Below are 27,202 nucleotides of genomic sequence, written 5' to 3'. Positions count from 1 at the left end.
CTTAAAAAAATTACAAAAAAAAAGTAAAACATTATTGAAAAATTTAAATAGTATCTTCCCGCTTTGAAAAATAATCAAAGAAGAATAAATAAATGAAATAAAATTTTTTAAAAAAAAAGCGTTATACAACCAGCCCATAAGTCCCCCCCCCCTTACCCTTCTCCTTACCTCAATGATCTAATCTGAATTATTACAGATAAAAAGAATATTCATTGAAACAGCGAGAAGCATTCATGCTGCCCAGAAAGCGAGAAGGGATCTACAGATTTTCCCTATGGAAGTACCTTTTTTACCTGGACCTTCTTTTCCAGGGACCCTTTTTTCTGTACCTTTTTTTCCAGGGACCTTTTTTACCGGGACCTTTTTTTCCTTCTACCGTTGACAGACATAATTTTTAATCTGTCAATCAAACAGGCTTTGATTGGTTTTTTTCCCGTCAAAAGTGAATTTTCAGTATTTGGTAATGTTTTTTGTATTTTCCTCGTATAAATATTGTTTAGCAGCCCCAACAGGTATACTAGTTGTACAGTTGCAAAAGTGCCCAATGATCCTACATAGGACCTGCCCTTGGGTTTGTTATACGGAACAGTAATAAAACGGAACAGTCTCATCTCATTTTTATTTACATGCGCTCCATAATTATGAAGTATAAATGATTATCATTGAAATGAAATACTGATACGAATCTAACGTTAAAATATTACAGCTGCATCTAGAGTAGCCTATGTTTTATGTATCAAATAGAAATAGACATCTATAGAATAGATCTGCAGTTCCGAAGTGTTATCGATTGTGGAACCCTAAATGATCGATCTTCTTTTGGCGGAACCCCGAGTTTAAAACGATGCGTTTATTTAAAAATTAGCAACATATACACCAAATACGACTAATTTTAAAATTACTTAAATTGAAGAAGGAATTTTTTTTTATAATTTCATCAATAATTGTCTTAAAATTATATTTTATATGACAGACAGTTGAATTCATTTCTCCGGAGTGGCAAAGTTCGAAATCTGTTTTAAGTTTTTGCTTTAAGTGAAAATGATTAAAATAAGCTGCAATTTTCGTTGAAATAAAAACAAAAATAGCTAAAAATGTGGAGCATTGTTATCAGAGAAATATCTTTTATTTTTGAATTTATATGTTTTATTTTTAATTAAAAATTCGATTTGAAATGCTAATGCAATTTTTATAAATACATATCATTTTAGTAATTTATTCATTATATCGTGATTATTAATTTTTTTTTTTAATTTTTGCTTTTTTTCGATAGCATATTTCTTGAATAATTTCACTAAAATAACCAAAAAATAAACATATAATAGGTTATTGATTGGCTATAATTATAATTACAGGTTTCAAAAATAATTTCTAGTTGGAAAGAATTCTAACACGTCTCTTTCACGAAACCCTAGGGTTCCTCGGAACATCTCTTGGGAACAGCTAGAATATTATGAGTTTCAATATTTTTCATAAATTAAGCTATAATGTCTTAAGCTTTAATGTATATCAATCAATTAGTGAAAATTTTTTAATGTTTTGTTTGCATGAATTGCACAATACTACATTGAGAGAGTAGAAATATAAGTTTCTTTCATATAAACTTGTTTTAAAACTTAATAAGTCTTTTAGAAGAAGTTAAGCAAATTTTAAGAAAAAAAATTAAGAAAAAAACTTTAAAAAATAGTAAATCAGAATGGAAAAGCGCTAAAACCAACATTGTCTTATGCATACAATTTAAATAAAAAGTTAGAAAACAAAAACGAAATTCTAAAGATATGTATGTTAGCAAAAACAGCACTTCATCAGGGCGCAGTGTGTCCCCCTGATGAAGTGCTGTTTACATATCTTCAGAATTTCCTTATTTGCTTGTTTTTGGTTTCTAACTTTTTATTTAAATTGTAAGATTCAGTTATTAATTTTAGTACTATGAAAATATACAAAATATTCTCAATCTTAATTTTGACCCAAAAAACTAGTTAATTAATTCTTAATGAAATTTTTGTAGTACAGAAAATTCTTTACAGAATGATAAAAACGAATCTACAATACGAACGATATTTTAACTTATTAATATTTCTTGCTGTTAAAGACAAAAGCTGCTAATTTTAAAAGAGCACTGCGTTTCGACTTCATACCCAAATATAAAAATTTATATTGTTACTAAGTATTATGGTAGGCAGAACTATTTAGTATTTGTAAAATAAAACCTAAAGACGAAACATTAGTGCTACCACCACTCTTTTTTCGACTCCCCCCCCGTTTTTTTTAAAAGAACACTTGACCCATATTGGTCAATATAAGAATAAAGAACATCGCGAATTTTTCATTATTTTCCTGGAGAAACGTAGAAATCAATTATTTAACTTTTGTACTAAAATATAAAATATTTGTAATTGCAATTTTGAAATCACGTTAACCTGCAAAATTAAACTAACTTTTAATTTAGTTTTTACAATCCAGATAATTCTTAACAGAATGATAAAAACGATTTTACGACGATATCAATGTAGAATAAAGAACATCCTGAATTTTTCATTATTTCCCTGGAGTAGAGTAGAATTCTATGATCAATTTTAGTGCTAAAATACAAAATATTCCCAATTGTAATTTTGAAAACACATTAAAAAACAGACGAAATCTTAATGTAATACGTCCAGATAATTCTTTACAAAATGATAAAAACCTTTTTACGATAGGAACGATATTATTATGCATGGAATAAAGAACATTCTAAATTTTTCATTATTTTAATCGATTAAAGTAGAATTCGATTACTAAATTTTTGTACTGAAATAAAAATCTAAATTAACTACTCTCGTTTTCAAAATTTTGAAAACAAAATACTTTCAATTTTAAATTTTGAAAACACAGAAACCAGCCACATTAGGCGAATTCTTAATATAATTTTTTACAGTCCAGATAATTCTTTACTTCACAGAATGATAAAAACGATTTCACTTCCGCCAACTTAACCAATCTTGATGTCAGTCATTTGTTCCCCATATAACAGCGAATCAGAAGTCACCTGTACGCTGTTTAGTGGTGTCAATATCCCTTTCAAGGTTACCGTTACTGCATCAGCGTTCTCGTAGCTCCATCTATCGGATAACTGGTTTACTAAACTTATTTCTTTCTTCAGGAGGATAACTAGGGGATGGAAAAGTTTTTGACTTAAGAATTTTTTGAAAATAATATATGAACCAAAAACTTTAAAACTAGCCCTTTTATGAAAAATAATCCTTCATTTTAAGGAAAATAGAGTAAATAAATTTGAAGTTATCTTCAGCCTTTTGATGCCATGTAAAACCGTGATGAAATGAATAATTTAAATTCATTAAATGAGTTGTTGGTATTTTGATAATATTATATGATATATATTTTATATCAAATTAAATTAAACCTACGAAACTAATTTTAAAGAACTTTTATTTTAATTAAATGTATAAAAATTAACTTATCTCTCTCTATATAAAAAAAAAAGTTTCTACAACCGCCATCACTGCTGTTTCCCAGAATTTACGTTGCGCTTCGTGCTGGTCATACTCATAACGCAGAAATTCTATTTAAAAAAAAAAGGGGGGGGAGAGTTAATTTTTGCACAATTTTAATTTAATATTGTGATACGAAAATTTTATAGAGGTGGACATTAGTTATACTATGTTGTTTTGTTTTATGACTCATATTTGAATTATGTATGGACTCGTGCAAGATTTTTTTTAAAGCATTGCCTATTAATTATCATGAATGTAGTAGTATCTAACATAGTTGTTTATGTAATTTTAAAAAAGTACACGTAATTTTTTTCTGGCAATTTTAATTTTTTTCAGACAATTTAAGTGCCAAAATTCATATTTTTAGCAGTTTAAGCAAATACCATGTGTAGGTTAAACCTGCAATTGCATACATATTAGTTCAGTTCATTGAAATAAATTATTTAATAAAAGATTTTCTTTCAAAAAAGTAAACTTTTGTTAATGCTTTACCGTAGTTATAATAATTTTGTAAGTCATATAATTATTGCAACTATTTTTTAACGTTGACTTAAGTTTTTTGCTTTTTAAGAACACCTGAGAAAATTGTTTTGCTTGAAACAATGCACACAAAAGCAATTTTTAATGTGATTTAATCCTATTTTAATCCTTCGTTAGTGATAGTACTAATAAGAGGTATAATATATGAAAACATTTTAAACAATAAAACTATATTTTGGGCTACTTTACTAATTGAAGGCACCAAAATGCAATTTTTATTCTCTGTTGTTCATAAAATATGAAATCAAAAATAAAAGAATTACATATTATCTGAATCTATCACTGTTGTGAGAAACAATGGTTCAGTTAGAGGGAATTAGCTTATACCTTTTGCTTCGTGCATAACTTACTTGAAACTTATAAGAGCATAAATCAATATGCCTCTGACCGATATCAAGCGAAAATTATTGATGTTCGGGTATCAAAATTCCTTAGCCGAGTTCGGGAAATTAAAATCTGTTCACTTATATGAGTTTAAAGAGTAATTCGATTAGAATCTGTGAACACTTTATACTTTTTAACTTATTCTGATTATTATTCCAACTATTATTATGTACATCATACAATCTTATACAAAAATACTTTTGAACTACTTATAGATTCTGATGTATTCATTTTAACTGATTCTAGATTTCGATTATTATTTATCTTGCATTGTTATTCAAATAATACTTTTTAACTAATTCTAGATTACGACTATTACATGTATCGTCGATTCTTATACAAATAATACTCTTTCCAGCTATCGTTAAATGATACATTACATGCGATAACAGTATATAAGAAGATATAGAAGTATAAAAAAATTTGAAAAGTTCTTTTCTATGAAGTTTAAATTAATCCTAATCAATTAAAAAAAAAAGTGTCTAATTCACAGCGAGACTCTTAACTGTTTCTTTTTGAATATTTGTTTGCCTTAAATAATATCTGAAGAAATACCCGGTTCTATAACGTAACAAGCTGTGCATTTATGAGGAAAGTAAAACTTCGCGCCCTTTTTTGATGAATTAGTCGAAAAAAGACGTTTTTTGTTTTTAAATACAATTTTAACAATGTCCATCTCAATCCTTACCATTGTTTGCAAATTTTCTTTGTTATTTTCGTAAATTTCAGAATTTTTATGCTTTCAAACTGTTGACCAGTTGCGGGCATAACCTCCGTTCTTTTTTGCTTAGCTTCCTCGATTTTATTCCTATTATTGGGAGTAGGAATTAAATCAGATATCGTAGGAATTAAAAGTAATGGGATATTTTTTTAAACGCAGATTTTTAAAGTGAACTAAACTTAGTTAAAACTTTTCAGTTAGCGGGACCCGAAAAATTATGAAGGTAAATTCTGAAATCGCGAGAATCGTACAAAAATTACGTGGATTAAAGACGATCTCAATTTTGCGCTTAATTCTTCATAGATCTATGTGGTTTTTCAACAATATTTATAGATTTTTGCATGTTGTTTTGAAATCCCGACATTTTAATAAAGATGTTATGGCAACTGAATCGCGTATTCTAATAATATTTTTTTAACTCACGCTGTTGATTTGCACCGATTTTGTCGTGAATATTCACCACTTATTCAACAATTATACCCAAGGATTTCTAAATAATTGAAAAATTCTCGATATTTTTAAAATGAAACTATTACGGCTAATGAATTTCCAATCGCGCATGTGTGTAATCACCTATTAATTTTCGACCGTATTCTTTTGTACCAATTTCACCGTAAATCAATCAATATGGTTTTTTACTGTTACAGATTTCTATATAGTTTTTTGAAATCCCGATACATTTAGGCGAATATTATTGAGCATGTGATTTTCGAATCGCGCATTTAAATAGTAATTTTTTTAAGCAAGCGTCCGATTTAGTCCGTAAATTACCTGTTTTTTCAATGATTTTTCGACAATTATCCATGGATTTCTAAATAATTTTTGAAAATTCCGTTATTTTTAGAGCGGATTTATTACTTGAATTATTATTATTAATATTATTGAATTCCGAATTGCACCTTTTGGTTTTAAAACACGTTAATTCGATTTTCCATAGATTTCATCGTAAATCCACTTGGTTTTCGTTGCTTGGTAGAGTTGGTCATTGCTATGAATATCTGCATGATTTTTTAGATTAATTTTTTTAAATATATATTGTTACAAAGCGGGGAATTCAGAAATTTGTGGAATACGCGTGAGTGCGAAGATGAGATGAAATAGAAATTTTTCTCCCGTGATTGTCGAAAATACAGTCGAAAATATCATTCGAGCTTAAATCTCAGACCGATTCTTTTTATATAAATATTAAAATATAAAACATAAGTGCCTGATGTAATTAAAAAGCTATATATATATATATATATATATTTGTGAGACTTTGACAATGGAAATAACAATGATAAAATTGATTATTTTATATTAAAAAAATAAGCAATTAAACTTTAAGACACTAGTAAAGGATACGGATGTAAATAGGACAAAAAAAAATGGAACAATAAATGGATGCAATTAACTTATGAAGCAGTCAAAAAATGTAGATTGATTTAAAAATCGTGAACAAGCTTTATATTCTAGTCAACAAACGTCAAAACGTAAAAATTTTAATAGGATTATACAAATTAAATTCTTAAAAAAAAATCAGATAAATCATTCTGATAATGAAAANTATATATATATATATATAGGACATCACTTGCATAGACAGGTTTGTCAGAAGAAAATAAGTCAAAATTTGAATACTAAATAGTTAATAACTTCAAAACTAACAGTCTTATGAACTTCGTTTTGGTCTCAATTGATTAAAGGTAAAGAATGCCTCCTTTTTTTAGAGAAAAGTTACCCATCTCTTAAATTTAAGTTAGATCCTAAGATAAATTCGTAGGAAGGTGTAAATTTCAGAAATTCTTATTGCACGTAAACCAAAGCTTTCAAAACAATTTCTAGCTTCTGCCTAATTATGTGAGCTATTTTTTGATACGAGAACTGACCTACTGTTCTGAATCCTTGAAACAGAAAGTCTCTTTCGAAAATTCTGTAAGAAACTTTTTTCTGCGCCGAAAAGAGATAAGAAAACACCGACATTTTTTTTCTTTCAACTTTTGTTTTGCTTTGTTTATGATAACTTAAATGTCATGACGTGTTAGACTATTTTTTATTCTATTTTTGTTAGATTTTTTTAATATTATTACATTAGTTTTGTTTTTTAATATGGTAGTAAAGTTAAGCATATTAATTGATTCTCTCCAAGTAGCACTTCAAATTATTAGAAATTTCAAAATTCTTAGCCAAAGGCAAATTTTTAACAATTTTTTATAATTGATTTTTTATATAAAAAAACATCTAATCAAAAAAGAAATTCACTATAAATTGAATTATTTTGTGAAATAAATATTCAAATCAAGAGTCATTTTATAGTTGGGGAGGAGAGCAAAGAATGGGAGGGAGAATGAAAAATGTTATTTTATCGTCTTTGAGGAAAAGAAATAGGAATAAGTTGCGGTTAATTTTTGATGACTTCTTAGTCTAGGGTAGAAACATAATGGATAATGTTATTGTCACGTTATTGTATATGTTATAGTCACGAGAAGAAAACATATTTTCTGCAAAAATAGTTGAATGATAATATGCATCTTGCTACCACTTAATCTGTTTTAATGTCACAAACTGTATAAAAAATTTTGTCACGTGATATCGTGTGATCCTGCAACGAACGTGGTAATTTGTATTTTAAGGTAGTTTTGTTTGATACTTTCTAAATCTCTCTTGTGGCATACATTATCTGGAATTAATATAATTCTAATTGGTTATGCGTCGTATCGAAAGGAAGTTATTGTAATCGGTTAAAAAATACAGGATTTGTTTTTAAAAAAATTCCTTTTCACCTTTTTTACAGTATTGAAGGGAATATATTTTCGGTAGAAAATAAATCATTCGTTAATACTTTCGGCGAAACACTTCTTTCGCCGAATTTACGATTTTATCGCATTTTGTGGAGAATGCTTAGTTGGGGTCCTCTCTCTCTCTCTCTCCCTCTCTCTCTCTCCCTCTCTCTCTATATATATATATATAAGTTCAAAATGAAGAATAAAACAAAGAAAAATTATAGACNGGTGCAAAATTTATTTATTAATTATTAGGCAGGGCAGTCATGAAAGTGACACGAAAAGTTGCGCTCATCGGTTATATGTTAGGGAAAATCTTGCAAAGTAAAATCCGTGAATGTCTCTATTTAGGGAAAAGAGGGAAATCTTAGAAATTACTATTAGTTTATGAAATAGGTCGAGTGATTCTAACGAAAATTAAGGGGGAAAATGTCCTGCTTTTAATTAAATGCATACTTGTGCCAAAAATTGATTTAAGGACAGGATGTGGCTTTTGAAAGTGTGAGAAAGTATTTCGATTCGGATAATTAATTAGGATAACATAAAAAGATTAATAGAAGCTTTTTATGTTACATCCCCCCTCGCTAAAAGTGTTTAATTACAATCCAAAAATTTTAAAAATTATCTATTTGCAAAATCTTCCCTATGGTAGAAGTACAATTAAAATAAAAAGAATCAAGTTTGCAATTTTAACAAGATATAAAGTAATATAACTTATAAAAAATTTACATTTGTACTCATAGTAAAAATTTTAACATGATTAAAAATCTGTAGTAGCATTATCAGCAAATTTAAAATTTTCATTTTCAACAGTTTTTTCAGTTCCAAGTCTTTTGCTTAAAGATCACAACACAGTTTTTTCACTAAAAGAAGTATTCTTCATAATAACGCAATTTAAGTTAACTCTTCAATCAAGATGATAAAAATTTATAAGTATCTTTTAAAAATGTTGTAAGTAAAACATAAAATACAAACAACAGTTTAACAGGAAAAATTTCAATCTGAAATTAAACTTGAGTATTTCTTACCTTGTTTGAAAACAAAAAAAAAAAATTTAAAAAATGACACAGTGATTGCTATTCTGAAGTCCAAGATTTCAGTATTGTCTTTATTTCACTTCATTTATTATTAACCTTTCATATTTATCACTTTAATAGCAAAATATCCGGAATTTAAAAAAAAAAAAACTTTTTATGTCCAAAATTTGCCTTCTGTAATATTTTTTCTTTTCTTTTTCTCTCTTATTTTTCTTTCTACTTTCTATATATTTATTTATTTATACTTTTATTTTCGTACTTGGTTTTTTATTGCAATCATTAACCAGGATTTCAGGAAAAATGTGTAAAGACAAATTGCTTTTTTAATCAGAAAAGGTGAGCAGTCTTCTTAGATTTTGCATTACAACCTGTTTAACACAATCATTAATTGAAATTCAAAAGAAAGCTTTCAAATTTAATATGATATTAAGGTAAGTCAGTTTTTAAATCATGACTGACCTAGCTATTTTCCTTATTTTTAATCTGAAGTGCAAGTTTGGTTATGTTGCAAATTACCTTTTGTTTGTTTGCATTTATATCTTTCTTTCTTTTTGGACGTAAATTTTTTTTTTCTTTTCTCAAAAATTTCGGATATTTTTTAAGTAATTTTTGTGCAGAGATCTTAAATGGTTATTTAATTTGTCACAATCGGGTGTTAGGAAATTCTAATATTTTCATTTCTATTTTAAACGTGTTTTTAAAGTGTATTTGCTTACTATTACTTTTCAATTTGTGTTTGGTCACTTTTTCTTTATGTTGGGATTCACTCTCAGCAATTAGAAACTTTGTTTGTTAATGGAAACTACTGAGCTAGAACTGAGCTATGAACTATTTACGAACGTTGGACTAAAGCATTATTGTTTGGTTGCTCTTCAATTCAAATTCTAAAAACATTTATTTTATTCATTTTCCAAATTATTTGTATTAGTTTGAACATTTCTTCCTTTAATTTATAATTTCTGCCACACTAAAATTGCATTCATATATTAAAATTTAATTTCAATAATTAAGAAGAATAGTTGCATTAAGAAGAGAAAAATATTTTAATGGCATTTTTATCTTAAACCTAAACACCATAGTAAAACAAAAATATAAATTCTACCAATCAATAAATCATAGAAACTGTAACACATAAAACAATAAATATGAAAATAATTTCTCGAAGCATTTTTTATGTCAATCAAAACAATCAATTCACAGAAAATAAATTTTATAATAATTTTTTTTTTATTTAATAGTTTGATAAATTTTGAATTGTAATATACACAAATTTTTATGTCATTTTAAAGACTAATTTTGTATGGCAAAATATTCGAATAGTTCCTGAGTTCCTTGAATAGTTCCTGAGAAGGCGATTTTTAAAAATGTGATTTTTTTAAAAATGTGATTTCTCAAAACTGTTCGGCCGCTGTGGTTCAAATCTTGTATTTTGCCTTAAAAATTTATATTCCTTAAAATGTTGTATACCTTAAAATTTAATTTTTCTCAACTTATATTAAATAAAATATTAGAAAAGTGATAAAAAGATAATAAATGATTATAAGCAATCATTTTTTGTATGGATTTATCTTTGGATAAACAAGCTTTTTATGTGCGTGCAATTTTTTTTATTCTCTTAAAAAGTTCTTGAGTTATGGCAAAATTCGCAAATAGTAAAATTGACACCAATGGATCAAAACTTCCAACCTTTCTGTCTCTCCTGACCAAAATATTGGGATCATATTCCCCGGCTTGCGTCTACCTCCTATTTTTGGAGGATCAGGAATCTAAATTTGTCAAAAAAATTTATGTTTATTCAGAGAATGCATGTTCAGAAAATGTTAAAATATTTCTTTTAAGTTACATGATTCAAATGGCTTTCTTTGTTTTAGATCCCAATGCACTCACAGTCCCAGTGTACCCTGGTCAATCTCAGGCTCATTATAGGCACCATCGGACAAGTATTCCTCATTCGCACCATCAACAACAACCACCACAACAACATCACCATCATCACTCACAGCAGCAGCAGCAACAACAACAACAACATTTACAACAACAACAGCAGCAGCAGCAATCTGCACAGCATTACATGGACACTTCTCAAAAGCCTCACACAACATACAGTAATTTGTCACCAACATCATCTCATCATGTTAGTCATCACCTTGGTCACTCTCTGCATACCAACTCTATCTCTCAGCTACAAGTTCACCTTTCTGGTCATCATTCTCACATGGGCCACTCATTGCACTCTGCAGCAGCATCAATATCTCAGTTGCTATCTGGTCCACAAGTATCCAGTACAACACCCTTGGCACTAACCAGAAATAACAATTCTCCTTCCTCATCTATTTCACCTCATCAGCCAGCCATTCCAACCTCTGTAATAACTCATAGTAGTCCTTGTGGCCTAGATTTAGATCCAGCTTCCTATGTGGAAGACTTATCTTACCAAGCTAGGATGAAAAAGAAAAGTAAGCTCTGACTTTCTTTGATTTTCTTTCCCCAGGGGGATAAAAAATTCTCTAAGCCTAATATTTCCCCAGAATACTTTTTTTCTTAAAATTTCTCCCAAGATGTATCCTTTTTTTAAAGTTAATACAGCTTTTCAAAATTTTAGAAAGTGAAGAATTATTCTTAAAATTATTTAACAAGGAAAAAAAAATAATTTGGTTTTAAGCAATTCTTGAATAAACTAGCATGTATGTTAAAAATAATTGAAATCAAAATTTATTGAAATAGTAACAATTTGAAAATCTGAAATTAATGCCCCACTCATAAACTTAAGGAATGCAAGCTAATAAATAAGCAAATTGACATATAAAGTTATTTGTGTTACATTTAACATGACAGAAAATTTTCTTTTTAGCCAGTAAGTTTTTATGATATTTGGACTTTAAAATAAATTAAAATAAACTTTAAAAATGTATATTTTAATATTTAAATGACGACTTACTTTTTCATCTTCCTTATGTTCTCAAATACTACATTTTTAGTTGAGCAGCAAGATTTAACAACAGTCAGGAAATCAAGTAGTCTTTAAGTATTCAAAGAGAAAGCTACAAAATGTTTTACAGCAAAAAATTGTATAGCATTTTTTTTAAGTAGAAAATTTTTTTTTGCCTCAGGACTGCCTGAACTTCCCACGAACCTCGTTCACTTGATCCAACATATTCTGAACCCCTGTTATCTCTTATTTTTTTATTGCAGTTAGTAAAGTGTTTCCAATTTAAATCAAGCTATTTTTTTTAAAAGTTGAAATAATGATTTCATTAAAGTAATGGACCACAATCTGGGGTCTAGGGACCAAATCTTGCCCTTAAATGGACAAATATGTGGCCCATCGCTTTGCAACAAAGAGACTTGAAAAACATGCGTAACTAGAGTAAAAAGTGCTATAATTATTTTTCAAACTTATAAATCAAGCAAACTTACTCATCAGGTCTTTTATGCAAGTTATCCCCTTATCACTCCCTCGAAGGAATATTTGTTAAGACGAAAAATATTCACATGTGGGGTCAGAAATTAATTTTTAAACGAGGCTTTTAAAACCTGACTCATTAATATTTAGAGAGGCAGGCTTAAAAACTCTTAAATTTGTTTATTTCTAAATGAAATTTTGAGGAGTTGAAATGAGATATTTGAATTGATTTCAAGTTTGATAAGAATTCCAAAAATTTACAGGGTGTTCCATAAAAGCTGTGGTGAAGGTCAATAAGCATTTTTAAATTCTCGTCGAGTATGAAAACAAAATAGTATACACATTGTAGGTCGCAAATTAATATTTAACCAAGTAAAAGTACAAACTCTTTTGAGATTTGATTGCCAGAGTAATTAGAGAGGAGTTGAGATATGGTTATTAAAAATATCTTCATGTTTCTACCTCTTATTAGGTACAATGTTTTGATGTTTATTATATTTGCCATTCTCTACTAACATNTTTTTTTTTTTTTTTTTTTTTTTTTTTTTTTTTTTTTTTTTTTTTTTTTTTTTTTTTTGTCCGTTAAATATTAATTAGCAACTTTCCAATGTGTATACAATTTTTTTATTATTATTTTTTTTTGAGGATTCTAAAAATACATTACAAAGATGGACCTTATGAGCACCCTGAATATGGAGCATTCTGTAATCATGACCCATTTTAGAACTTTTGTCAAAAATGCAGTAAAAGGTATATGTGTTATGGGTTGCTTATTTATGTTAAGCTGGTAAAACAAGCTTCACTGAAAACTAATGAATCACTGCTAAGGCTTGAAGAGCTTAAAACATAAAAACCATCTTTGCTTTCTCGAGGAAGCATAGTGGAGTGAAAATATATATATTAGAAAAAACCTCCAAGTTATATGAGGCATTTAAACCAGTTTTTACCATGCTGTCCTTATGAACACCTTGAATATGAAGCGTTTTGTAAACATGGCCCTCTTTAGAGGTTTCCTAAAAAATGCAGTAAAAGGTACAGTACAGAAGCCGTTATCCGGAAATCAGAAAACCGGAAAACCAAATAACCGGAACAAAATTCGATAAATTTTCCCTCCATTTTTGAAAAAACAAATGTTTTTCTCCTCATAAGATTTCAAGATTTTTCTTTCTTTTTTGAAAGATGTTAACCTTACCATCATTTTGGAAACAATCATTAGTGTATTACTTCATTGTTTTTTCTTCTTTTCAAGATTATTTCCAAATATATTTTTTTAGTTGAATTTGACAATAAAAAAAACGGCTTTTTGTAGCGATTCAGAAAACCGGAAAAATCAGTTATCCGGAATAGCGATGGTCCCGATCGTTCCGGATAATCGGTTCCCTACTGTATAAGCATATGGGTTGCATATTTATGTTTAAGTGGGGTAAAACAAACCTCACTGAAATCTGAATTACTACTGAGGCTGGAAGAACTGAAAACATAAAAACCTTCTTGCTTGCTAGAGGAAACAGAGAGGAGTTAAAATATATTTATTAGAAAAACCTCAGAGTTATATCAGGCAATCAAACTGGTTTTGATGTTTTTCATAGCACCTTCACCACTTGTGATTAAATAGATTTCATTCAAGTTTTTGTTTCCTTGCTTAAATATTAATTTGCAGCTTCCAATGTGTATATTTTTGAGTAATGATTTGTGCACTAAAAATTGTATATGTTTGTACTAAAGGTCGAAAATCGAAGAATCCAGATGGGTCACCTGCTGTAAAAAGAAAAAGTAGAGAAGGTAAAAACAAATTTTCTTTTTTTTTGTATTGTATTTCAATTCGTTTTTAGTATTGTTATTAGTTAAGTTTTTTTTTGTATTATTTTCATATATGTTTTTTGTATTGTATTTTAATAGGTTTTTTATATGGTATTAAAGTAGGTTTTTTGTATTTTATTTTAATAGGTTTTTGTGTATTGCCTTTAGATAGGATTTTTGTATTCAAATGTCTGTGTTTTTCTTTTATTTGGCTTTTTTACTTCAAATATCATTATATAGGTATTAGCAATATTTTGTAATATTTATGAGTATGCATTGAAGCTATTTTTTATTTTAACATGTTTCACAAAGATGCTTTGTATTTAACTCTGTTTTCTCAAGGGTAAAAATGTGGTATTTTTCTCTTGAACGGCAAATTTTGTGTGTGTTTTATTTTTTATTAATGTTTAGGATATTAAGAATGGTTTAGAAAATATAATTTGGAATACATATTAGCATATTATTTGTGCTTCTAAAGTGAGTATTTTCTAATTTTATTCTTTTGGAGTCTGGCACTTTATATTCAATCTATATTTTATCTATCAAAAGGTAAGTTAGTTACACTATTCTGTTTACAATGCTTTATGATATGGTAATTTAATTATGTGTTTATACTTAAATTTTGATTAATTTTACTGAGTGATTTTTTTATAGATATTTTGATTTTTTGTAAAAATATTTATGTGGTACTGAGAAAATAATTTCTTTCATAATTTGATAATTATTGGTCGGACTTTTTCTTTTTTTAATTTTATTTTATTGTAATTTGAATTTTGAATATATGACTTCTATAAATTTTGACTTCTATGGTAAAATAAGTTTTGTATGTATTCTAATTAATTTTATATTACATAAAAAAAAAAAGATTGTGCTGACTCAATCTATATTGGTAGGAGTGTCTCGGTTAAATTACTGTTTTTAATAATTCACCAGGAAATTACTGTTTAAAACTATATATATCTTGTGTTTACCAAATATTATATAGTCTGATATTTTTTTTTAAAAAACAATTTCATTGCGACTGGATTCCCTTAATCAAATTAAATGCATAAAAGAAGAAATTTTTTTGATATCAGAAGAAATTTATGTATATTTGCTATTGTAATATTTCTCTTCATTTAAAAATTAATGCATCTTTTCTTATTAAATTTTGAGAATCTTTTTTTGCATGTATTTTATTTTAATATGATGACATAATGGTTATTTTATTATTTTTAAATTATTTCCAACTACCACTCAGAAATATTTTTGTCTTCAAAAAACTTAATTTTTATTAACTCATTACTAAAATTATGCAAAGATTTCATGTATTATTTCAGGGCGCTGCCAGCAACATTTTAATTTACTTTGTTCCCTTGACTGCAACTAATTGGATGACTTTCTGTTTTCACTTTGAAATGATACATCATAATTACTCTTTGAATTTGATTCTCTCCTATATAAAACTATTCTAAAAAAGGGGTCCCAATACAAGCTACGAAACCACATGCACAGCATACTTCAAGCAAATTTATAGTTCAAAGTGAGAAGTAATATCCTGTTGAGAGTACTAAAGCTATGTGGTTGTCAATAATGTAATATTGAGCTAACTGCCTTAAATTCCACTCATTACAGTTTATTTCTACACTTTAAAATATATATGACTATGAGGAGATATTAGATATCCAATCAACTTTTTATATATCAAGTTTGAAAGCTGTTATTGTGCAAAATCTTAAGTCATTATTTAATGTCAGAGAAATTTGTTTGTATTTGGCTACTTAATCAATCACATGGTCAATCTTTATTTTTTAAAATAGGAAGCCTGTAAGAATTTGCAATCATCAGACATAACTTTTCAGTTCTTAGTATTTATTAATAGGGCCCAGAGTTTTATTAACTAAATCATTACTCGGATATTGTTTTCCAGACGTGACGGAATGGGACAGTGCTGTCAATGCTGGTAAACTTAAGAGTTGGTTTAAGTTGAAGACACATTATTAACTTGTTTTATTAAGAAAATTTCAAGTGACTTAGGGTGACAAAAATTTAAAATGTCATTTTCTTTTCTCATTTTTTTAACTATATGAAGCATGCTATTATTTCAGGTGGCAAAATTCAGTTAATGATAACTAAATTATTTCCATAATTAAAATATTTTAAATTATGCTCTAACCTGACAGTAAAAGTGTTAATTATAAAAATAATAAAGCATTAAAAACCATCATAAAAATAAAGAATAGAAATAAAGCATATAGAATATAATGTAAAGCACCATAGAAATAAAGCATAAAAATATTGTTTTATAATGAACAATTGAATTTCATACGGCTCTGGCATGATTTGTTAAAAAAAATTGCGAAATCCTTTAAAAAAATATGTTTACTTGAAATGTACCAAAACCTAATTTATTGATATTTTTCAAACTTTTTAATACTTTTAAAAGTAAATCTTTTAATCTAAATATTTATTGAATTATGTCAAGGCAAAGCAGAGAAGTGCAATTTATAACAAAAACCTGTTTTTTTTTTTTTTTTTTTTTTTTTTTTTTTTTTTTTGAATAAGCAAAATTTCTTGATTGGTTTTCATTTTTAACTAAATAGCTTATTTTAACAATCATACTTTGGAACATGTATATGACGGGAAAAAAAAATTGCATTTTCTTAGCCTTTTGTTTTTTTTTCTTCTTTAAAAAAAAACATGTAATAAAATTGCCTGTATCTTCTTGTTTCTGCTTAATACAAATATTAAATGAATTTGTATCTACAACAAAAATTGCAACCATTTAAATTTTGCAAGAGTGGCATTCAAGCAATTGGGACCTATGCAATTTTGTTATTGATGGCAATATTAAGAATATATTTTTTATACACATTTTTCATTTAAAGTGATTTTGATGTTGATGTTTGGGATATTTTTTTAACTATACAAGATGAAGGTATGAAATATTATTCACAGTTTTTAATATTTTATAAATTTCGTCATTAAAATAATTTTTACTGAGTTGGTTTAACTTTTGGGTGGTTAAATTTATCTTTTTTTCATTTTTTTTTTCAGTTTAAATAATTGAACTTCTAATCATATTTTTAAAAAGTAAATAAATAAGTAAATTCACAAAAATAAATTTTGCTTTTTCTTGTGCGAAGATATGCATTTATATTTTACCTAAAAATAACAACTTTAAAAAATAAATAAATAAAAAATATAATAAATAAATGGTTCAAGTTGTTGTATCTAAAACTCATTTGTCATATGAATTAACACTTTCTATGAAAGAGTTAGCTACTTTTTTTTAACTGTTTTGAGTTATTCATAAATGTTTGGTTAAATTTTTTTCGGATATGCTGATAATTAAAGTGTCAAAAAATTTTTATATGACAAAGAGCCAATTTCTAATAAATGAAATTTTTCTGAAATAACTTTTTAATGATTGAAAATTTATTCTATAATGCATTATTTAGACTCTTAAAGATGAGTGAAAATTTAGAATTATTCATTGATTTCAATATTCTTTTTTAACAAAGTCTAATTTGTTTAAATGAATGAATTTTTCTGTGTTTAGGTAAAATTAAATTTGCCACTATTTTAAAGTAGTATATGTTGTGTATAACTAAAGGTATACTAAGAGTTTAAGGCTCCCAAACTGTGGCTATTTTTTATTCCTTAACAAAGGCTTTAAGCTACCCACAATGAATTCCTAACATTTGATTGCCTGAATCAAAACAGCATTAACAACTAATTTAACTATTAATGTTCTTTTTCAAAGAGTTCGTATCTAAAATAGCATATTTTAGCGAATAATATGTTATATATTTTTATAACTTCTCTGAAGAAAGCAAGTTTTTTTTTAAAAAATAAAAAAGGCCTGTGATCTAGGTTTTTTATTACTTGCATAGAATAGGTATTTCATCACTGCTGACAGTGAAAACTGGTTTTCAACGCAATCAACTTTTTACAACAAAATCGTACAGGTATTAAAAACAATTACTTTACTTTAAACTTAATATATTCAAAATATGACTTTTTTTTATTTTTTCTTGCAAAGAGTCTTCAAAAAATAATCATGCATGAATTTGAAACCTAATTAATGAACTAATGAGTCGGCTAAAATGTATCCCTGTTAACATATTGTTACTGGTGACAAGTTAACTCGTCTTTGCGCTTGCATTATCTATTTCAATTTATAAAATCCAGAACACTATAGTATATTCCTAAGTTTTAATTTCATTCCCTTCAGTGTAACTAAAATTTTTTGGAATTTTATTACAATGTTTTACTTCACTTCTATATTCAATTATTAAATAATAGCATGTGACATGACATAGTTTGTGTAAAATTGCCAGTCAACAAAGAGTTGACTTTTTAGCAATTTGAGATGTGGAAATATCACTTTAGTTGCCTGCAAGTTTCAAGAAGGTTTATTTATGTGTTTACACAGAAAAAAAGGTACAGCTGAAAACTTTCCTAGCTATATTTTTACAATTTCATATGTTTAAAATTTCAAAATTGTTTACTGCTAATACAGTATAAACTTAAAATTTTATGATTCTGTATTACAAAAACATTAAATTCACTTCAAAAAAATTTTATTCCCTTGCATTTACCCTTTGATTCCTTTCAGTTTTCCATACTTTCATCGAAATTTTTTCAGAGAAAATAAGTTTTTATTAATCATTTTTTTAAGGGCATTATCTGATATCATTTGACTATAATGAAATTATAATGGATTACTAGCTTCTCAGTAATCCATTATCTCATTTTCCTATTTTTACTAAAAAAGGGAGTTAAAAGCTTATGCTGTAGGAAAAATTAACTTTCCATTATTTATTCATATTCAAGATATGTAAATACGCTGCACGATGTTTCCAGTTATTTTAGAAAAAGGCAATTAAGTATTGAGTGGACCTTACTCATAAAATGTTGTGGATTTTGAGATGATCTTCGATTCCCTGATAGTAGGTTGAGGAATAGTTCAGTATACCAGACCTTTAGAATTGGTGATAGTATATTTCTGGAATTTGAAAGCTGTAAAAATTGCTTTACGCTTGAGGCTTACGCAACAGACGTGGCAGTATGCTTCAATATTTTCCTAGATTAGTAAGAAATAGTTAAATCAAAATATCTAAACTATTTAGGCTAACTTTAGAAAATTTTATATCTTTTTTGTGAGGATAAATCAGATATGTGGATAATGATGTTCTGTGCTCTAAAAAAAAAAGAAATATTTTAAGATTGACCGACAACCTTACTGTATTACCTATATAGACAAATTATAATTTTTGCCTTTTGTGATGTATCAAAGCTAACTGTTAATTGACCGTATAGTTAATCGTCTAATTGAAAAAAAGCGTGTCCTGAAGAATGTTGTATTCATATTGCTTTATGTAATTATGCTGTTTCTTCTCTATACAGGAGTTATTTTTAACACTTCTTATTTTCGAGGCATCTTATTAATCAATTTTATTTTATGTTGTCTTATAATGGTGTCACTTATTTTATAAACTGCAATAATCTAATTCCTTTTTTAATTTTTTGTTCAGGATCAACTACATACCTCTGGGAATTCTTGTTAAAACTTCTTCAAGACAAAGAATATTGCCCTCGATATATAAAATGGACGCATAGAGAGAAAGGAATTTTCAAGTTAGTTGACTCTAAAGCTGTGTCTAGGCTATGGGGTCTTCATAAAAATAAACCCGACATGAACTATGAAACAATGGGAAGAGCTCTTAGGTAAAATTATAATTGGGTCATTTTCAGATAATAGAAAATTTGGTTTAAAGGATCGTAGCTTTAACTAGTTTAACTTTTTTTTGCTATATCAATGTATTTGTGATTAATACTCTGCTATGTTTGAGAAATTTGGCAACACTGTGTGGTACTTAGCTACTTTTGGTTTCATTCTGCTTTAAGCTGACTGTAGCCTGTGTTACAAATAAAAACCCTTTTCCGTCATTAATTTTTCTGTTTTGATTAGAGTATCTGGCTATACACTCAAAGGTTTAAGGTTACCTGACGAACAGTGATTCAATCCAAAACATCTGCCCCTGTACACCTCTAAACCATTGCCTTAGACATGGTAGCTAAGGTTTTCAGGAAAACCTTGGTAACTTTAAAAGCGTCAAAGTTTCTAATGCTGAGCCTGTTTAAGGCTGAATTATAACAAATGAAAGGTAGTTCAATATTTATTATGAATGTTTGCTTCTAAGTTCTTTATAAATCATTCATATATTTTGCATTTATTAATGGGGAATAATTTAAGAACAAAAGTTACAAACTAAAACAATTTTTACTTGTATAAGATTAAGAACGATCAGATGGTTTTTTTTTGCTGGAATTTTCAGTTTTCCAACTTTGACCTAATAAAAAAATAGTTAAAAAATGTCTAATCAAGAATTTGTTAGTCTTATCAAAATTTTTTTGTTAGCCATCTGGGAAGTAATTGCACGTAGTTGAGAGCTGATTTGAAATGTTTATTATTTGTAAGCAATCAATGAGTCAAATGCACAAAGTCAGACCGGGGTGGGGTGACTTTTTGCAATGCAATAAAATAATGACTTAGTTCAGTTATTTTCATTCACTTTGACTTAAAATCGTTTGATAAACAATATTAACGTACAATACAAGTATATTACATACAAATATGTAAATATGTACTATGTATTAACAAATCTACTTAAGATGAACATAAAAACTTAAATTTTTAGATTTTTTCTCATTAGTTAAATCTTGGTAACTTTTTTTATGATTTTCAGGTACAATCAAACATTTGACATGAATGAATTACCTCATTTAATGCCCCCAAATTGCCTCCAACTCTGCAATTCGGAATGATCCTCTCTTATTAACAGTCTCTTATTAAATGTCTTACACAATTAACATATGAAAATTGAAATGAAAAATAACAATATGAAAATGAAAAATAATGTTCCTTGTGAGATTTCGAATGCTTCGCATGAATTTTGTTTGAAATCGTGTTTTGATGAATTCCGAGCTTTTTTGACTCTTTCGAAATGGATAAGCCATTTTTTTCTTTGGCCAAACATTTTTCTAACGCTTCTTTGGTGTAATCACAATAATTTCTTGATTATGCATGATTTGTTATCTCAATTTATAAGTTTTTTAAAGTGTAACCTACCTTTCTGGCCAGGACAATTAGAACTTCTTCAACCGAGCAGACTTTCCAGCCTCCGATTTTGCGACATTAAAAAATTTGAAACTGTTTGTAACTTGAGCTCACAATTTTCCAAGAACAATAATGTTTACATTGGCAGTTCTTGGTAAACCATTAGTTTGTTATGTTGACAACCCAAATTAGTTGATACCGAGCTTAAAAAAATACTCTTAGATGACACGACGCAAAAATTGAAAAAATGACAGTTTGCACAAAGTCACCCCATCTGACAGAACTAATAGCTTGTAAAGACATCTGATGTTTCACATTTGAAAATTGTAACAGTACAAACTAGCAGTGAAATATTCTGTGAAAAACTTAAATATCTTGGTTATGTCAGAATACTTATCCTAGGGACAAGTTTTAACCAAGAATAATAAATAAAATCCTCCCATCATTTTTAAACTTCCAAAAAGTAGATAACTGAAAAATACCTAGGTAAAAGAATAAAGTTAAAGCAACATCAAATGAGCTTAGATGATGTCTGTACTTTATTTCTCATTGTTTTTGCTTTATTCATATAGAACACTTAAGTTTACCTTAACCTAAGTTAACTGTCACTTAATTTAGTGGTTAACTGCTAGTCAATTTCTAATTTAACTGTTAGTTTTTTTATTTGGCTACATAAATAATTCCTGCCTTATTTAAGTTTTCTAACTTTCTAAAATAAAGGTTCTAATAATGTTCTGAGTTTAACACAAATCTTGGTAATGACATTTGCAATAATTTTTTTCATATTGAAATATTGCTTTTTTGATGTTTAAACTAGTGTACACAGTGTTGCTCATGAAGAATTGTTCAAAAAACTTTAAACATTTGTGATTTACTTACTTAGCGCTCTTTTTTTAACCAAAGATTTAAACTTTCTTCTTTCTCTGAGAATGACCCAATTAATTGAATTTTTTGTATTTTTATATTCATTTTATTTATATTTACTTTCATTGCAACTAAATAATGAAAAGTGTAACATATGATAATGGAATAATGAAAATATATCATAATTACTTTTAAGACATATATATATTTAATTGATTTTTATTTCCATACCATGATATATTATTTAACAGGAAGACTTTAGGAAAATGAATTTTGAAATAAAAATTAAAGGATATTTTGTCTCTAATGAAAGATAAATAAACCAGTTTCTTTTTATTTAGTAGCTAGCCACACTTTGGCATCCAGTTGTTCTGCCCTCACAGTTTTATGGGTATGTTACAAGGAAAACTCAGGCTTGTAAATCCTAGGTTTTTACCTATAAAACTTAGCTTTTACAAAATTGGCTGGGCGAAAGTCCAAAGTATGCTTTTATATGATTCCATTTAAGCCTTTGTGGTAAGACCTAGTATTTAACAGACTTCGGGCTTTGACAGTTATAGTAAAAAGGAAAAGTCAAGTAAATTCTAGGTTTTATCATTTAAACCAGCTTTTACTAAAGTGGCTTGTTAAAACCTAGGAGTTACCAAGCCACTTTGGTGTATCTTAGGTTTTACGGATGAAGCCTAGAATTTACCAGGCTTCAGGATTTTACAGTAAGAGTTACATACTGATCTGCTGAAGACTTTGCTTTTCTGTCCTTTGTTCTATTGCAAAGCAGGTACTTAAGTTTTGAGTTTGAAACTTCATAAAACACTATTCAGTGCTTTTAATGGTTGAAAAGGTTCATTTTTATTTTTTACTAATAAGAGTTAAAAAATTTGTGTACCTTGATGGTAAATATGTGATACGCTGTAGGCAAGTTTTGGCACTTATTACAAAACATATCATCGAGGTAAATGTTAACCCTATAGCCAAAACCTTAAAGTGTGACCTTAACACCTTAAACACCTCTAAATAACAACTTAAAGTGTGAATTTTTAATTTTCATTAGAATTTTGTTAACTTTAAAAAAAATTTAAGTTGGATTAATATTAGAGCACATTTTTTAATTGAAGTATCAAAGCATGACGTTTTTCTGCTTTTTTCACTCTATCTGTTATTTTGTGGTTGAATCAAGTATTGGCAAATGACATGGTCAGCACATAAGATAGGAGGACTTCTATTAGACATTTTTGACTATATCTCTTTTTCTAATTAAAAATTTTTGATGTGATTAGTTAGCATTCTTTTTCAGTCTACATATTATTTAAAAATTAAATAAAAATGACATGGTTTGCATCTGAGCTGGAGGCATGTTGCTAGGTGACAATATTTGAGTGGATCTACTAAATTTTTTATATATATAATAGTAGTAACATAATTTTTTGATCTTGAAAAATTTACGGAGGGGGGATTCAGAGTGTCTCAAACATCCCCTCAGCTACCTCCCTGGCAGGAGACCATATGAGCTGAGTTGGAAATAACCCTTCTAATTTGTACTTTAAACGTGTAATGCCATACTCATATTTCATCAACTGTATGTGATTAATAAATTTGGAACTGCAAAATAATGACTCAATAAGGGCAGACAAACTGGTTGCTAAGAAAGTTAGCATGTAATAAATTATTGTATTTTGATTTATGTATTTCATTGTATAAATAAATATTCCTTCCTTCATAGGTATTACTACCAACGTGGAATTTTAGCGAAAGTTGATGGACAACGTTTAGTATACCAATTTGTTGAAGTACCAAAAGACATTATAGAAATTGATTGTACGGGAGCATGATGTATAGTCCCTGTGAATTTGTGTATTCCAGAAGACAAGGGACTCCTCTTTTATATTGATATGAACTTCTTTTAAGCTTTTGGAATCTACTAAACTTTGAATTATTTTTCTACCAGGGAAACTTTGCTTCCTGACATGGATGTACACATTATTTATTCGCCCATGATTTTTACATCAATTTATTCCAAAACTGACTTATTTTTCAAGAATTGAAAATAATTTTTTTGTAAAATACATTTATCTAGTTTATCAGTGAAAACTAGATTCTCATGGTGATTGGTGTAAATGAGGAACACCAAATTGTTTGGACGTCCATTTGTTACTTGTTATATAGAAGAAATTCTGAATATAGTCTATAATTATACTATTTGTGAAATATATATCTTTTTATCGTTAAATTTTTAAGAAATTTGGATCTTTCAAAGGCATACTGAACTTAAATATTTGTTTTTATAATTATGTTCAATTTTTATTTAAGACGAATACCCTCCTCAAAAGCATTTTCTACATTTATAATTCAATCTTAGTTTTTTGTTCAATTCAATTCTATATTTTGTAAATAACAGTTTTTTAAATTTTATTTTAAAAACATCTTTTAAATATTGTTATTAGTTAGTTACTTTTAAAGATAATGAGTAAATATTTTTAGTTGTATCATCTAAAGCTCTTCAGTAATAAGGTTTAAAAGATAAGAATTTTTTTTTCACTTGCACATCTGTGAACAAAATTTCAAGCTTCTTAATGAGGTAAAACAGATTCTGAACAATTCGAAGAAATATTAAACTATTGATATATGGTTCTAATGAGCTTTTAACTATTATATTCACATGTGGTTCTCGAAATAATTTTTTTTTTACTTTTGAATTAAATGTTTACTAGTGTTTAACTGTATAACTACATTCTTGTCAAAAAATATCTGCAACTTTTTTTTAAATGTATGCTAATCAAAGCATTTTTCGATTATAATGGAGACAGGATAGGATGACCTAATGTTCTGGAATATGTAATTAGGTAATGGGAATCTAAACAAAGTTATATCTATATTTGCAGGCTTCAAAAATGAAAATAAAAATGTATGCTTGTTAAGAGTCACAAATTAATATTTAAATAAGGAAAAAATTAATTTGTGTTCTTGAAATTTGTTAAATATAAATTAATATTGGCAAGTTTACAGATTGATGTGAGAGGCTTGCAGGTGTTTTTAATTATCATCCCCCTCCTTTGTCAACTATCATATTTCAATGATATTTTTGTTTCTTTTTTGTATATTAGTTTGCAACTGCTAATTTTCTTCACTTTTTTTTTATTTGAATTTTTGACAAGGATTTTAAAGCTATGTGATACACCTTGATATTAAAAATATATTAAACACCCTGTATATTATATATTTTTCCATCTAACATTTTATAAATTTATCTTTATTAAATTATTTGCAAAATTTTAATATGAACACGTTTAATGTAAAGAATAAATTTTTGACGGTTCATTTTCTGTAAGTTCGCATGAATACAAAATCTTCTTTCTTTCAAATGTATGAAGGCTTTCCACAAATACTGGCTCTAGTTGTTCCCTTTTGCACCACCCAAGTTTATCACATTTTCATCAACTGGTCCATATTGATCAAATGTGATGTTAGAGGCGTTTCTCCCGGATTGAAACAAATTGTCATTTTCTTCTTCAACAGCATCGGGGGTTACTGTTTTTCTTCTCGAAACGGAAATAACATCGGTATTTTTTAAATATTAACAGAGTTTCTGAACAATGGAGGCAGGAATCTTGTAGTTTAAAAAACAATCAATTTAAACAGTTATTATTAACATTATGCGAACAGCATTTGTGACGGGACCATTAAAACATCGCTACTTCTGTAGGAAAACAGAAGATGCAGAAGCGATGGATTGATGTTAAACTGTATAAAAATTTCATTGACTTTATGCAAATATACCTTTAAAAAGTAAAAATCTTTTAAATAAATTAAACTAAAAGAGAAATGAACAGAAACTGAAAATCTTTTTTCTTCCATTCAACCTAATTTAATAAAAATTGGAATAAGTATACCTTTTTAAATTAAAAAATAACTTCCAATGAATAACATAGCAATTTTTTAAAGAAAATTAAATTATTAACTATTGTGTTTCACCATTCCCCAAAGAAAACTTGCTACATTTCAGTTTTAGTAATTTGATGTATTTTTGAACCTCTTTTTACTAAATTTATAAAATAACTATAATCTTTTAATTAACACAGGTTATTGAAATATAGTAAAGGTGTATTCTGAACTTTTTCTTCAGTGTAACTGATGTTCATATAAGCCATTATGTATGTAGCACATTGATATTCTAGTTTAGTGTTTCAATTTTTTTAATAAACTCCAGACATTATGATTTTCTAAGTATTATCATAGTTTTAGGAAGGTTTTATTCAGTTCATTTCGAAGACCTAACCTCAATATATTAGTAGTATATCTATAAATATAAATATTTTAAGGCTATCTGGCTAAAGAGTACCGATTTCCTGATTTAATAATTTTAAAGTAATTTTAGATAAAAAGTTTGAAAGTAATTATATTCATAGAAAAAATTAATATTTTTATGTAGTTTTTTTTAAAATTATATACGAAAGTTGCCAACAGAGGGGGAAAAATTAACTAATATTGCCCAAAGATGATATATGCTGTTGTTGCAAGTCCCCATCAGGAGCACTGTACAGGTTATAGAACCATCTTTTGGCTATGTTTACAGACCTGTACATTGCACATCACAATACGCTAGATATTTTTACAACTAATTAAAAAAATATTCATAAAAATATTAACAGCTCTCACTATCAATAGACTTAATTTCTTCCTGTGATCTCCAATTGCTTCAGAGATATTTAATTTTGAAATTTGGCAGTCTTTTGACATCCCATGTTAAATATACATATATATAAATTTCTCTCCCTTTATCTTTTATATTTCCAAATATTGATGAGCCTTTCATACTTATTTATTTAATAATTACAGCTTTTTTTTAAATTCTACTTATTTTGAACTGTATAAACTGCAAAAGGCAGTAAATAATTTAATTCTGCTCACATTATTTATTTTATAAATGATATTATATTGTACATTTTTAGCTGTATAGTTATGCATGATCCTTTGCTATTGTAAGGAATTTGTTGTGAACTTGTGTGTAAAACTCATTTTTTTACATACTATTTAATTGCATTCATTAAGATTTTTGATGACTAAACAACTGTTATAATTTAAAAAGGAAACAAAA

At 27.6% G+C, this 27,202-nt stretch overlaps 1 protein-coding gene across 3 annotated transcripts in view; it reads left to right on the top strand.

Moving 5' to 3' along the window:
- The window catches only part of LOC107453372 (ecdysone-induced protein 74EF), a 386,074-nt gene extending 361,408 nt beyond the window's left edge, over nucleotides 1-24,666 (top strand). For all 3 annotated transcript variants that reach the window (XM_071188231.1, XM_016070187.3, XM_016070186.3), the window contains 4 exons: nucleotides 10,810-11,394; nucleotides 14,067-14,123; nucleotides 19,661-19,853; nucleotides 23,831-24,666. In XM_071188231.1, the coding sequence (XP_071044332.1) occupies nucleotides 10,810-11,394; nucleotides 14,067-14,123; nucleotides 19,661-19,853; nucleotides 23,831-23,939 (944 nt within the window). In that variant the 3' untranslated portion in view covers nucleotides 23,940-24,666. The remainder of the gene's footprint in view (nucleotides 1-10,809; nucleotides 11,395-14,066; nucleotides 14,124-19,660; nucleotides 19,854-23,830) is intronic.
- The last annotated feature ends 2,536 nt before the right edge of the window (nucleotides 24,667-27,202 follow it).

This window comes from Parasteatoda tepidariorum, chromosome X2 (genome assembly GCF_043381705.1).
Source record: "Parasteatoda tepidariorum isolate YZ-2023 chromosome X2, CAS_Ptep_4.0, whole genome shotgun sequence".
NCBI classification, from domain to species: domain Eukaryota; kingdom Metazoa; phylum Arthropoda; class Arachnida; order Araneae; family Theridiidae; genus Parasteatoda; species Parasteatoda tepidariorum.
The sequence above is the reverse complement of the archived record's forward strand: the minus strand, read 5'-3'. Positions and strand labels throughout refer to the sequence as shown.